Source organism: Micropterus salmoides, unplaced genomic scaffold (genome assembly GCF_014851395.1).
Source record: "Micropterus salmoides isolate LMB-PRFRI ecotype aquatic unplaced genomic scaffold, ASM1485139v1 Ms_hic_scaffold_13, whole genome shotgun sequence".
In the NCBI taxonomy this organism is placed as follows: Eukaryota; Metazoa; Chordata; class Actinopteri; order Centrarchiformes; family Centrarchidae; genus Micropterus; species Micropterus salmoides.
Genome location: NW_024040374.1, coordinates 20,973,930 through 20,985,717, shown reverse-complemented (window position 1 = coordinate 20,985,717; position 11,788 = coordinate 20,973,930). Strand labels below are relative to the sequence as shown.

Here is an 11,788-nt window from a genome sequence, read left to right as displayed (position 1 = left end):
GAATTTATATATAGTACTTTCAATTCAACTTTAAATCAAATACGGTTTGCCAGACATGTGCAGAGCAACTTGACACTGATTAGTGTTGAATCTGTATTAGTGTTACACCTGCATATACAGTATTCATAATTAGCACAAAAACTAAGGAACAATGGTTAGTGTTTTATATAGCATAAATCAAAACACAAGAACCGACCTTATTGTCTTGCATGTCACGGTTGGCTCCATTCTTCAAAAGCACAAGAGTTGCCTCCACATTATTAACTGCGGCTGCCCAGTGCAGAGCGGACTTGCCTGAAATAATAGGGTGGTGAGAAAAGACAAAGAAGCACATCCATGTTAACCTGAATGACATTTTTCCAATTTAGTGGCCATTATTTCTATTACTACAGAGATCTTAAAGTCTTAAGTGCTCCAATCAAACTAGATTTTAAAAGGACTGAAGAAAGTATTACAACAATTCACTCCTTAACGCCGATTGTCGCAAATGTGCATCACACCTCTTCCTTTCAGACTGCAGCTGAGATATCGTTTGTATTCCCCAAATGCCTGTTTGTGCATATTCGATACGTACCTGGGAACCTTTTGCAAGCACTGGTTTCTTGTTTATGCCTGTTGTCGCTAATTTGCATCATACCTGAATTTATATATTTTCTATGTTCTATAGACAAATTAACAATTTCCACTTAATTTAACATTAACCTGAAAGCAAATGAAAACATAAATAATTTATTTTTTATTGTAAATAAATTCAGGCATCAAGGGGTTAACTGAATTTTCATTGAAGTCGCAAAATGGTCTATTGCAATTTTCAAATCGCAGGAGGCGCAATTTTTGTTAAAGAAGAAAAGTGTGTAAAAATACCATTTTAAATTAAATATTGTGCTGCAGAGACGTCCTGGCCACATCATATTCTACAGACTTTAGTAAACATCGTACTTTGGTAACAATCCCCTCAAAAATCACATCATAGTCATTTAAATATATTTAATAAAAATTGGAATGGAAATAATAATAATTATGTAAAATTATTGTTCCCTTCAATATCAGATTTGCAATATCAGTCAAAATAATCGCAATTAAAGATTTTTTCAAAATCATTCAGCCCTACCTAATAGCAAGACTCCTCCTACTAATACTGCAGTTTCAATACGAGCACTATTGCATTCCAAATAACACATCAGACTTCCAGTACAAACATATGATATTCTGTAGTAAGATTAAGTAAATAGTAAAAGTTTGCTAACCGTGGTCGTCTACAGCATTGATGTCAGCATGGCAGTGGATCAGCTCTTCCACCATGCCATCCACAGCTAGCCTGGCAGCCAGGATCAGTGGAGTAGTGCCATCATTCATCCTACCATCCAGTTCTGTTGCACGATTACGAATCAGAATCTAAGAGAAGACAAAGACATGATGAATAATACGTGACAAACCACAGTGATCTGAACTGTCCACTGGAATGACCTTCACCTTTGTTTATGACTACAGTTAAATTAGCGTATTGGTGTCAGACAAAACCTAACTAATAAAAACTAATCAATTTTAAAGTCACCTCAACTTTATAAGCCCTTCTGATCGAACAGCTGTCTTACCTGGAAGACTCCCTGGGCATCGGCTGCCACGGCAGCATGCAGCGGAGTCCTGCCCATGTTGTCATGGGCGTTGGGATCAGCTCCTGCGTCCAGCAGTCTCTTAGCGGCGTCGGCCCTGGCGTAGCGAGCAGCCAGGTGGAGCGCTGTTTCTCCCGTACGGTCAGTCTGAGCCATCAAAGAAGCACCCTGAGAGATCAGGTCTGAAATGACACTTGGTCCTGGTTCATCTCCTCCACTCTCTTCCTCCTCTTCTCCGTGCAGGCTGCAGTCCGGACCTCCACCATTACGCAGCGATGCCAACATCAGTGGGGTGAAGCCATCTGAGAGAGGAGGAATTCATAATTTAAGAAATTGTTGTAAAGGAATCACAGCTAGATCTTCAGAAGTATATTTTTCTTACCAGGTCCCTTGACATTAACATCCAGACAGTCAGGATCCAGGTCGGCCTGTGGGGGAGTGAGGGAGATGTCAGCAGCCTTGCGATGCTGCAGGGTCCACTCCCTTCGGTCAACAGTTCCATCCATAGCGATGGGCAGCAACGGTTTGTCTTCAGTCTATAAAACGCAAAAGAACTTGAAACAACATTCACAACAACCAAAAACCTGTCCTCATGTTTCAAACAACTAAACCCAATTTAATATAAACTACTCAAATCCACCAATCTTATTTGGACCATTCTTATTCTTCCTTAGTTCACTTACTCTTGGTTTCTTGGATGGGACTTCGTCATCCAGCCATCTCTGACCTCCATCAATCAGGGCTCCATCCTGAGTCTTGAAATGCCTGTGAGAAAAAATTGTTTTAGTTCCAGCTATGCTAGGTTTCACACACTACAGCGTTGATCACTGTGAGCTGGTCAGTACCACCGCACACTTCTGCTGATGCCATTGACCTCTTCCAGTTATTTAACGTACAGTATCTTACACAAATGTTTCTAAAAGTAGGGGGAATACTTGTTCACATTCACTGCCCACATTCCCCGCAGATTATCTGAAAAACCCTACATTTCCCTCTGGTATGAAATTTCACCCAGTGGTTGTTGTCGTATCCACTCACTTCATATCAAAGTCATCCTGTCCGACAGGCTCTCTCCTCTTGTCATTTTTGTTGGCCATGAAGCCATCGGGCAGCCACAGGATACCTTGTTTATGCTTCCTCTTTGCTGCTAGCATCCCCAACACCAGGATAAGCAGAATAATGACCACTGCCACTCCAACCAGGTAGATATATGCTGATGTAACACCAGGATTTGTTGGCTCACCTGGAAGATACAAGTCTAAATACGAGTTGTTTTGTCTTCATTTGATTTATGTTTTTACCTCAAAACAAAACAGTTAAATTCCATTCACCGCCGAATGACAGGCCTACTTACTTTTAACAGACACTAGAGGGTAAGGCAGTTCAGCCTTGATGTGTGCTGCTGCAATGAAGGCCGCAGCCTCATCGGTGTTGGTGAAACAGTCGACAGAGATCTGGGAACATTCGCGGTTATCGATTTCCAGGTACACTACAGATCTGTGCAGACAAACGTGAAAATACAAAGACAGTTAATGACACACAGTTAATTGGTGACTCATTTCAAGCTACTTAGTATTAGTACGAGAGCTAGAAAGAAGAGAAATGGTGTAAGTATCCCATCGTGAACAACCCTTACCCAATAACTTCCTCCATCTCCCGCTTGCTTCTGCTCCTCTGTGTATGTCGTCCAAGCTCCTCGTCCTTCCTATAGTAAGGGGACACCATTGGCTTCTTATTTTTATCCAGCTTCACCTGCACATTGGTGTGCAGCAGGGCTCCAAGGTAGCGCAAGAAACCCCTTAAGTCCCCAAGCAGCTCCTCAGGCTGCAGCCGGACCACGATCACCAGTGTGCCATTTGCAATTCTGGCTGGAGTGTCAGCAGAACAGTCCAGGCCATCCCAGCCGCAAGCTTCCGTGTGGCAGCTCTGGTCACAGATGCCGTTACCATAGTGGTCTGCGCAGTACTTGTCATACCTGAAAATACAAAGAACAAGGACAATGGGTGTTTGTCGGGTTGACTTCAAACATTTTTGGACTTTACAGGTAACTGTAACAAGCAACACAAAATAAAGAGGGGGGTCACATACTTGCAGGGGACCAGTGGGGTCTCCTGGCACTCAAAGCTGTCAAAGAGGCAACGGGAGTTGTCACACTCCTTATCACAACGTCCATTTTTAAAGAGATCCCAGCAGGGAACACTGGCGGTGCAGTTAGCCCACGGGTGCTGCCAGTTGAGCGAGCAGTCTCCTCCGTCCCACTGACACTCATGGTTGTTGCACTGATCGTCACACACTTTATCCCCTGACTGCCGCTCACACTGCAGATACGGGCAGGTCGGAGGGTGTTGTATGAGTAGGTTTTTCTCACAGTATCGTCCGGAGAAGTACATGGGACACCGGCAGCTGAACTGGTATGTGTTGGACGGGTCTTTGATGCAGGTTCCTCCATTTTGGCAGGTCCACGGACACTTCTGTTCGTTCTCACAGTGTGGCCCACTGAAGCCTAGCTGGCACTGGCAGTACAGGTGGCCGCCTGGTGACTCCATACAGTGCCCACCATTATGGCAACGTAGCTTTGAACAACTGTAGCCTTCTATTTCACCACAGTTGATCCCAGTAAAGCCCTATAAAACATAACATGTTGTTGAAGTGTGATAATGGTAATATGTTATGTAAGACTTGGTTACACATTTGTAAAGAGCCGATAAAACTCGACATTTAATGAAACAAACTACTATAACTACTGTACATCTAGGTTCTCCTACAAATCTGCTGCTTGTCTACTATACCTGAGCCATGGTGTGGCCCTCTGAAGCAAGCATGGGATTAAGAGAGGGAGCAAGAGGTTAGTGGAGAGAAGAACAACATTTAGTGTGAAAAGATTGCCATGGCAAAGCAAAACTATGCATTTCCATGGCATGCCAATAATTATTCAGGGGTGGCGATGGCGCAATGGATAACACTATGCCTTTGGTGTGAGAGTCCCCCACTGTGACCCATCCACCATTGTGTCCCTGAGCAAGACACTTAAACCTAGTTGCTCCAGAGGTGTGCAACCTCTGACATGTATAGCAATTGTAAGTCACTTTGGATAAAAGCGTCAGCTAAATGAATAAATGTAAATGTAAATATTTGAAAGACTGACAGACACAACACTATTACTCAAGACCTTTAAAGGGACCTATTATGCTTTTCCTCATTTTCTGTCTATAACGTTACAAAGTGGGATGTTGATATTAAATGTGGCTAAAGTTTCAAATAAAGAGGTAAAAGTAATCCCAGAGAGCATAAAGCTCAGGTTTCTGACTGCACTGAATGATCTCTCTCTTTCTACGTTTTTTTCTATTGTTGTGCCAAGCTGATGTCCTTATACGGTTATCATGGCCATAAGATACATCCACCCGCTCAAGTCCATATTCACACAAAATCAGGTGTTGTAGCAAAAAACAACAACACCAACAACCTAGCAACCCTGCAGCGACAAGTTTAAACAGAATAAATTTCGGAACCCAACGCCAATAGCGATACTAAGAAGCTTCCTTTGGTTTGTGTCCAATTGTTTAAAGAGTGAGAGAGGCCGAGACAGAGAGAGCAAAGCTGTGGTCGAGCAAGCTAGAGAATGAATGAAGTAGTAACTGCTAACTACAGCTCTCTGTGGCAGCTGGCAGCCCGAGAGGTTCAAAGCTCCTGTGCTTGTTTAAACACCAAACTCTGAGCTCCCAGTCCGGATAGAGTCGGCTAAGTTAATAGAACCACGGTTACTTTAAAGCTATCTGTCCATCAGGAAACTCTGTAAATCACAGTCGGAGTAAAGAAAATATTTTCTCCATAAAATATGATGCGGTTTCACAAAAATCATTGAATAAAGTTATAACGTTGTGTGTTTGTACAGCAATCTGTGAGCCCTGGCTCCCAGAAAAACTAAATCATGTAAAGCTACTCATGCGGACTTATACAATAACACTATAGAGCAGGATATGAGCATAAAAGGTCCCCTTTAATGCAAAAAGAAAAGCACAACAACATTACACTGCTTCTGATGCAATTACTAAAGTGCGTGGAAAAACGATGACTGCAAAGCCTGTTTGCGGTGAGAAATAAATATAAAAAGGTACTGCCAGCTAATGCTGACAGAAAAAGGGCACATTAAAGAAACTTACAGGTAAACAGGAGCAGGTGTAGCCATGTACTGAGCTCATGTTCATGGAGCAGACAGCGCCGTTGCGGCAGGGTTTAGACAGACACAGATCCACCATGGACTCACAGTGACGACCTGAGAAAAGAGAAAGTTATTCAGAAAAATAAATAATATTTAATAACTGAAATGAATTTGAAGGATTAATTACCAAAACCTCTAAATTACTGATACACTCAACCCAAAAACACTAATGCCTTGCTGGTTTTCTAACATACAAAATTACTTAACACGGTGCTCTTATGTCCCTTTGGGCAGCTCATAAAAATGTACCCGTGTATCCAAGTCGACAGCGACACTGGTAGTCGTTGACAAGCTGCACACAGTCGAGGCTGCCGGGGGCTTGGCAGGGCCCAGACAAGCACTCGTTGAGATCCCCCTCACAGTGTTCTCCAACGAATCCTGGTGGGCAGGAGCATGTGTAACGCCCCACACCGTCCACACACTGCCCTCCATTCTTACAGCGCGGCTCAAAGGAGTCAGGCTTGGGGGCACAGTCATCCACGTTCTTTTCACACTGGAGCCCTACAGAGCAGAGAACAGATCCATATCACTGAATGTACCAAGTAATACAACTTGGGTAATCATATGAGTGTGTAAGAGTTGTTTGATTTTTACACAAAATACACTAAACATCTAATATTTCTTTCCCACTGCAAGAACTACTGAAGCAGCAGGGCTTACAGAGGATGCTGCCATTTGCACTGTTTCACTTGAATTAAATGCAAAAAAGGAGCATCCCCCCCGCCTAATTGTTAAAAGCAGCTTTATGAATGTAAAGGCTAGTTTTTACCCTAATCCTCCTGCGTGTGTAATCATGTACGTATGTAATATTATTTACCATGTGTTCCAGGTGGGCAGGCACAGGTGAAACGGTTGATGAGGTTGATACAGGTTCCTCCATGGAGGCAGGGCCTTGAATGGCATTCATCAACATCATACTCACAGTTCACCCCTTGGTAGCCTGGTTTACACTGGAGCAATGAAACAAGAAAAACAGGTTAGCCCAGTGTTTCCTCTATATGCATTCGCACCGCTGTTGAATCACGACTGCCACTACAAAATGCACGGCAGCACTCAATGCTCGGCTCGCTTCCTCTCCTCGTCCTATGCAGAACATACGTGACAGATGGTGTTATAAGAGCAGTGTAACTCTGAATCGGGAGGTGCGTAGCGAGTGATTGATTGTCCGAGTGGCAGAAAGTGACGGTGAATGAGAGCGGAGGAAAATATTCTGGCAGTAAATGTACGGTGTCTGTTACAGTGTATTAGCTTCTCAAGACCAAGAAAAGTCTGTTGTTTCCCTCCCAAGTTAGCCAACATCTCCCCTCCCATTCAGACTGCGCAGCTGAGCAGGAAAACTTCTACAGCAGCTACATAGCTGCTATGTAACTTAACATTAGCTCAATTTATAGAAAGTAACTGGAAGCTGCATTTTATTACTGCCTTCTTGTCCAATGTTCAGAACATCAGGTACAAACTTAAGACTAAACTGACGTAGCCTGCAGGTCTCTCCTGTACAGACCGATTCAATTATTTTTCAGTTTTCAGTCTGAAATAGTGGTTTTGGAAAAGAAAGGACGGTGGTGACTGGAGGAGCTGAGGTTAGTAAAGCTAATTATATTAATGTCTACAGAAAAATGTCAGAAGCTGTAAAATGAAGACACAAAAGGCAAACATGAACAGTCGTATCTATAATGATTCTGAGGTCATATTAACAGAGTTTTCCTGCCGTTAAGGCTTAGGGGTGATGCCCAAAACATGCTGTGCCATCACTGTAAAATCACTGTGGAGCAACAGAACCAACCAAATTACTTTCTACAGATCTAAAGGTTGTAGTTCCTCCAGTAGACTGATCTTTGGGTGTTGTTTATTTATTATCTGCTCTAGCTTTTCCAACCATTTGTTCTTGGGGGACTAACACCAAAACATTCAGCTAAAGCTCACATTAAACTGGGAATACAGTTTTAAGGTATTCTAAGGTGCATTGCATGCTCATGGACACAAGAGCAATGTTGCTGAGACATGTTGTGTTGGGGTTTTATATTCAGACAAAAATTTAGCTTCACCTCCGCAGCTACAACTCCATCCTAGGGAAACACTGAAGTTTACTTGTTTTGCGAACTGGGACAATTTTTGTGCTGTTTGTCCTCCACCCTCTGCTGAAAAAAATCCTACAGGAAGCACTGGGTTAGCATTATTATCACGTTAACGCATCAATTAATTAAGGCAGACAATTATTTTATCGCACGTTAACGCAGTTTTTATTATTATAATTTTGAAAGTCCTTTGCTCACTGGCTCTGAATACACATGCAGTCAAATCATGGGTCAAAGGAGGGGTGGGATGTTGATCAGCCTGTAAATCACCCACCCAGACAAGCTGCGGAGGGAGGCTTCGGGAGACTACGCTGGATGCAGCGTGTGGGAGAAGTAGATAAACAAAAGCAATACAAGTGAACAAATGCCATAGAGAAGTGGATAGCTACACACTGCGTGCTGATTAGTAAAACTCACAAACAGCGAGGATCAGTCTCTCTTGCAATGATTTGTGCTGCAGGTCACGTACAAAAAGACAATTCAACTTCGGGAACGGGCAGGCGTGTGGGCGACCACTTCACCTCACTCTAACAGGGACACTTGCTACTGAGTGATCGGCTCTGCTGCCTCAGTCAAAAGGATGGACCAGTCCTTCTATATTGATGGTTTCCATATTAAGCCTTCATCACTGACTCGTAACCTCTGTGTCTTATTCGACTCAACTCTATCTTTTGGCTCTCATATTTCTTCTCTTGTTAAAAACTCTTTCTTTCATCTTCGGAATATTGCTCGTCTAAGATCTTCTCTCACTTTAGCTGACGCTGAAATCTTAATCCATGCATTAATCACATCACGTCTGGATTATTGCAATGCTTTATTTCTTGGTCTTCCCAAAAAACTTATTGCAAGATTACAGTACATTCAAAACTCAGCAGCAAGAGTTCTCACCTCCACCAGGCGTTCTGCTCACATTACTCCGGTGCTTCATGACCTTCACTGGCTACCCGTGGCATCACGTATCCACTTTAAGGTATTGCTTCTAACATTTAAGCCATTACATGGTCTTGCACCCCCATATTTGTCTGATCTACTTTTCACCTACCGCCCTGCACGGTCTCTCAGATCAACTGAACTTGGTTTATTGTCCATCCCTCGTTTCCGGTTGTCTACAGTAGGTGGAAGGTCATTTAGTGTTAATGCTCCAAAATTATGGAATTCACTGCCCCTCTCACTTTGAAATATTTCATCTGTGGTTACATTCAAGACACAGTTAAAAACATGTAACTATTTAAACTATTTTAACATGTATTTCGATTAAATGTGACTATATGTATTCTATGTGATTGTAAGTTGTGTGTTAATGTGTAAATGTACCATGTAAAGCTCTGGAAAGGCGCTATATAAATAAGACTTCTTCTTCTAATGTTTAAGTTGAGATTTACAAGAAATATTTTATTGCTACTGTGTACAGGGAATACTGCTGGTAAATAGCACATTATTTGTGCGCAAACCACATGTTATTGCACTTTTGTGTATATAGCAGTACATCTAAATTAAAAGTGTGCAATACATTACTTTAGAATTCATTATTCAATTTTGCGCGCAACACTGCCCAGCACAAGTATTAATGTAAATTCTTTAAAACTTACAAACCATGCACACCTACACCACTAACACACATACAGTACACAAACAGCAGAGCATTTACTTACTATACACTCGTATGTGCCCTGATAGTCCTTGCATGTAGCTCCGTTGCGACATGGGTTTGGCACGCACTCATCGACCATCTTTTCACAGTAGCTGCCTGTGTATCCTGGCTGGCACTGACACTTGTGGAAATTCTCCACATTTATACACCGCCCGGCGTTCTTACACACTTTTTCCACTTCCAGACCTAAAGTAATTTGGTACAGTGAAGTAAGAATGTGAATATCCACAATTAGAGCATATTGTGTCTGTGCACAGGAAACAAAATGATCTTTGTCAGGCTACAGTGAACAACTTCAAATGGTAACTTTGTTTAGCTACAAAGCAACTCTTCTCTTGTGTTGACTTAGTCTCTATCTAACAGAAATGCATCATTACTGTATTTTAGTCTTATCCTAATTGTAGTCTTATCCTAATAATAAATAATGTGTTGTCACAACAGGAAGTAGTTCCTCACCTTGCTTGACAGCAAAGTCCTGGCAGGACATGTTGGGGACGCTACAGTCAATTCCCATCCATCCCATTGAACAGTGGCAGATCCAGGTATTTTCTGTCTGAGAGCAGGAGCCACCATTATGACAACGCTCCTGGCTGCACAGGTTTACAAAGTTCTGCGTACAACAAGAGAAAAGAGAGATAGTTAAAGTTGGCTTTAAACGTTCCAGCCACCTTCTTGAGTTAGATAGTTACATCTAACCGAAATAAGTTTCTTATGAAAATTGTCAAATTGTCATGCCTTTTTCAGCACTCAGTTTTGTGTGTGCGGACCATTTCTTCTAATTCTTTGGTTTTCTAAGTGCCCATAACAATAGTTTGTAAAAAATTATTGGCTGCAATAGTGGTCGATGGCTGTGCACCCACTCAGTTCACTTTCAGTGACACACAGACACTTTACCTGGCAGTTTTGTCCACTGTATCCTACGGGGCAGGCGCAGCTGTACTTGCCCCGGCCATCAGAGCAGATGCCTCCATTCTTACAGGGCTGAGAGTCGCACTCATTCTGCTCGTACTCACAGAATCTCCCGTAAAAACCAGGCCGGCAACGACAAGAGAAGGAGTTGATCTCATCAACGCATGTCCCATTATTCAGACAGGAGCTGGAGGTGAAGGAGTAAGAGAAGAGTAGTGATTAATGAAAATCTCTCTCTGTCTAGAGTACTGAGACATACTTTAAACGAACAAATGAAGAGGAAATAAGTATTAAAGTATTAAAGTATTAACATTTAACAAGAATACAAAAAATCTACCACTCTTAATGAAGTAAACAATCTGCCAGCACCACATACCCTTGGACACAGTATTTATATTTTGTTTTTCTTTAACCAGTCAAGACGTTAAAAAAGTCTTACGTCTGCTTTTACCCAAATCGGACATTTGTTTAAGTAGTTAGGAGGAGGAGATACATAAAAAAATCATCCAGGAAAAATTCAATGCGGAAGAACATAACATTTCAGCATGGGAAAAAAATTCTCTTGTTTTTTGGATCACCTCTCAGTACATTCAAGGATGTTGTGTTCACACAGGATTCCATCAAAGCCCGGTCGGCACTCGCACACAAAACTGTTGACGTAGTCCCGGCAGATGGCACTGTTCCTGCAGGGCTGGCTGGCGCACTCATCTATCTCAGTCTCACAGCGCTCCCCTTCAAAACCAGGGCGGCAGTCGCAGGAGAAGCTCCCAACATCGTCCACACAGGAGCCTCCATTCAGGCATGGGTCTGCAGAATGGACAAGAGAGAGGGAAGGGAGCCAAACATTTTATATAAAAAGCAGACACTAAATAAACAATTCATCCCAGTTATTAATGTACAATCCACCTGCAATCTGAAATTATTAAGCTAAAAATACCTTTTCATAGTTTAACAGGTTTATTCTGTGTGAGATATTTTACTCACTCTATGCTGCTTTCTACTGGGGCGTGGAATGTCTCTTATCATCTCAGATCATATAAAGATTTTGTTAAATTTTTTATTAAACATAGCCGTCATAAGTGCAGAGATCCACTGGGTGTGTACAGCCACTAATAAGCTGACTAAATTAGTTGAAGCGAAACTCACTGGGTGAGCAGTCGTCAATGTCTGTCTGACAGTTGTGTCCGCTGTATCCAGGTTGACATCTACACATGTAGCTGCCCTGGTTGTTTATGCACTGACCACCATTTTTGCAAGGGCTGTTTTTGCATTCATTCACATCTTCACGGCAGCGTGTACCTAAACAATTTTGAACAAACAA

General features: G+C 42.3%; 1 protein-coding gene across 2 annotated transcripts in view; it reads right to left on the bottom strand.

Annotated features, from left to right (window-relative positions):
* Window positions 1–11,788, bottom strand: part of notch2 (notch receptor 2) — a 51,826-nt gene that overhangs the window by 3,595 nt on the left and 36,443 nt on the right. The window contains exons 18-34 of one of the 2 annotated variants that reach the window (XM_038716138.1): window positions 11,614–11,766; window positions 11,046–11,274; window positions 10,453–10,654; window positions 10,015–10,168; window positions 9,560–9,744; window positions 6,650–6,782; window positions 6,082–6,333; window positions 5,774–5,886; window positions 3,702–4,237; window positions 3,250–3,588; window positions 2,968–3,110; window positions 2,652–2,871; window positions 2,297–2,378; window positions 1,996–2,149; window positions 1,596–1,915; window positions 1,248–1,395; window positions 197–294 (exon numbers count right to left, since the gene is read on the bottom strand). In XM_038716138.1, coding sequence (XP_038572066.1) covers window positions 197–294; window positions 1,248–1,395; window positions 1,596–1,915; window positions 1,996–2,149; window positions 2,297–2,378; window positions 2,652–2,871; window positions 2,968–3,110; window positions 3,250–3,588; window positions 3,702–4,237; window positions 5,774–5,886; window positions 6,082–6,333; window positions 6,650–6,782; window positions 9,560–9,744; window positions 10,015–10,168; window positions 10,453–10,654; window positions 11,046–11,274; window positions 11,614–11,766 — 3,461 coding nt within the window. The remainder of the gene's footprint in view (window positions 1–196; window positions 295–1,247; window positions 1,396–1,595; window positions 1,916–1,995; window positions 2,150–2,296; window positions 2,379–2,651; window positions 2,872–2,967; window positions 3,111–3,249; window positions 3,589–3,701; window positions 4,238–5,773; window positions 5,887–6,081; window positions 6,334–6,649; window positions 6,783–9,559; window positions 9,745–10,014; window positions 10,169–10,452; window positions 10,655–11,045; window positions 11,275–11,613; window positions 11,767–11,788) is intronic. The other variant, XM_038716139.1, reaches the window with a different exon arrangement.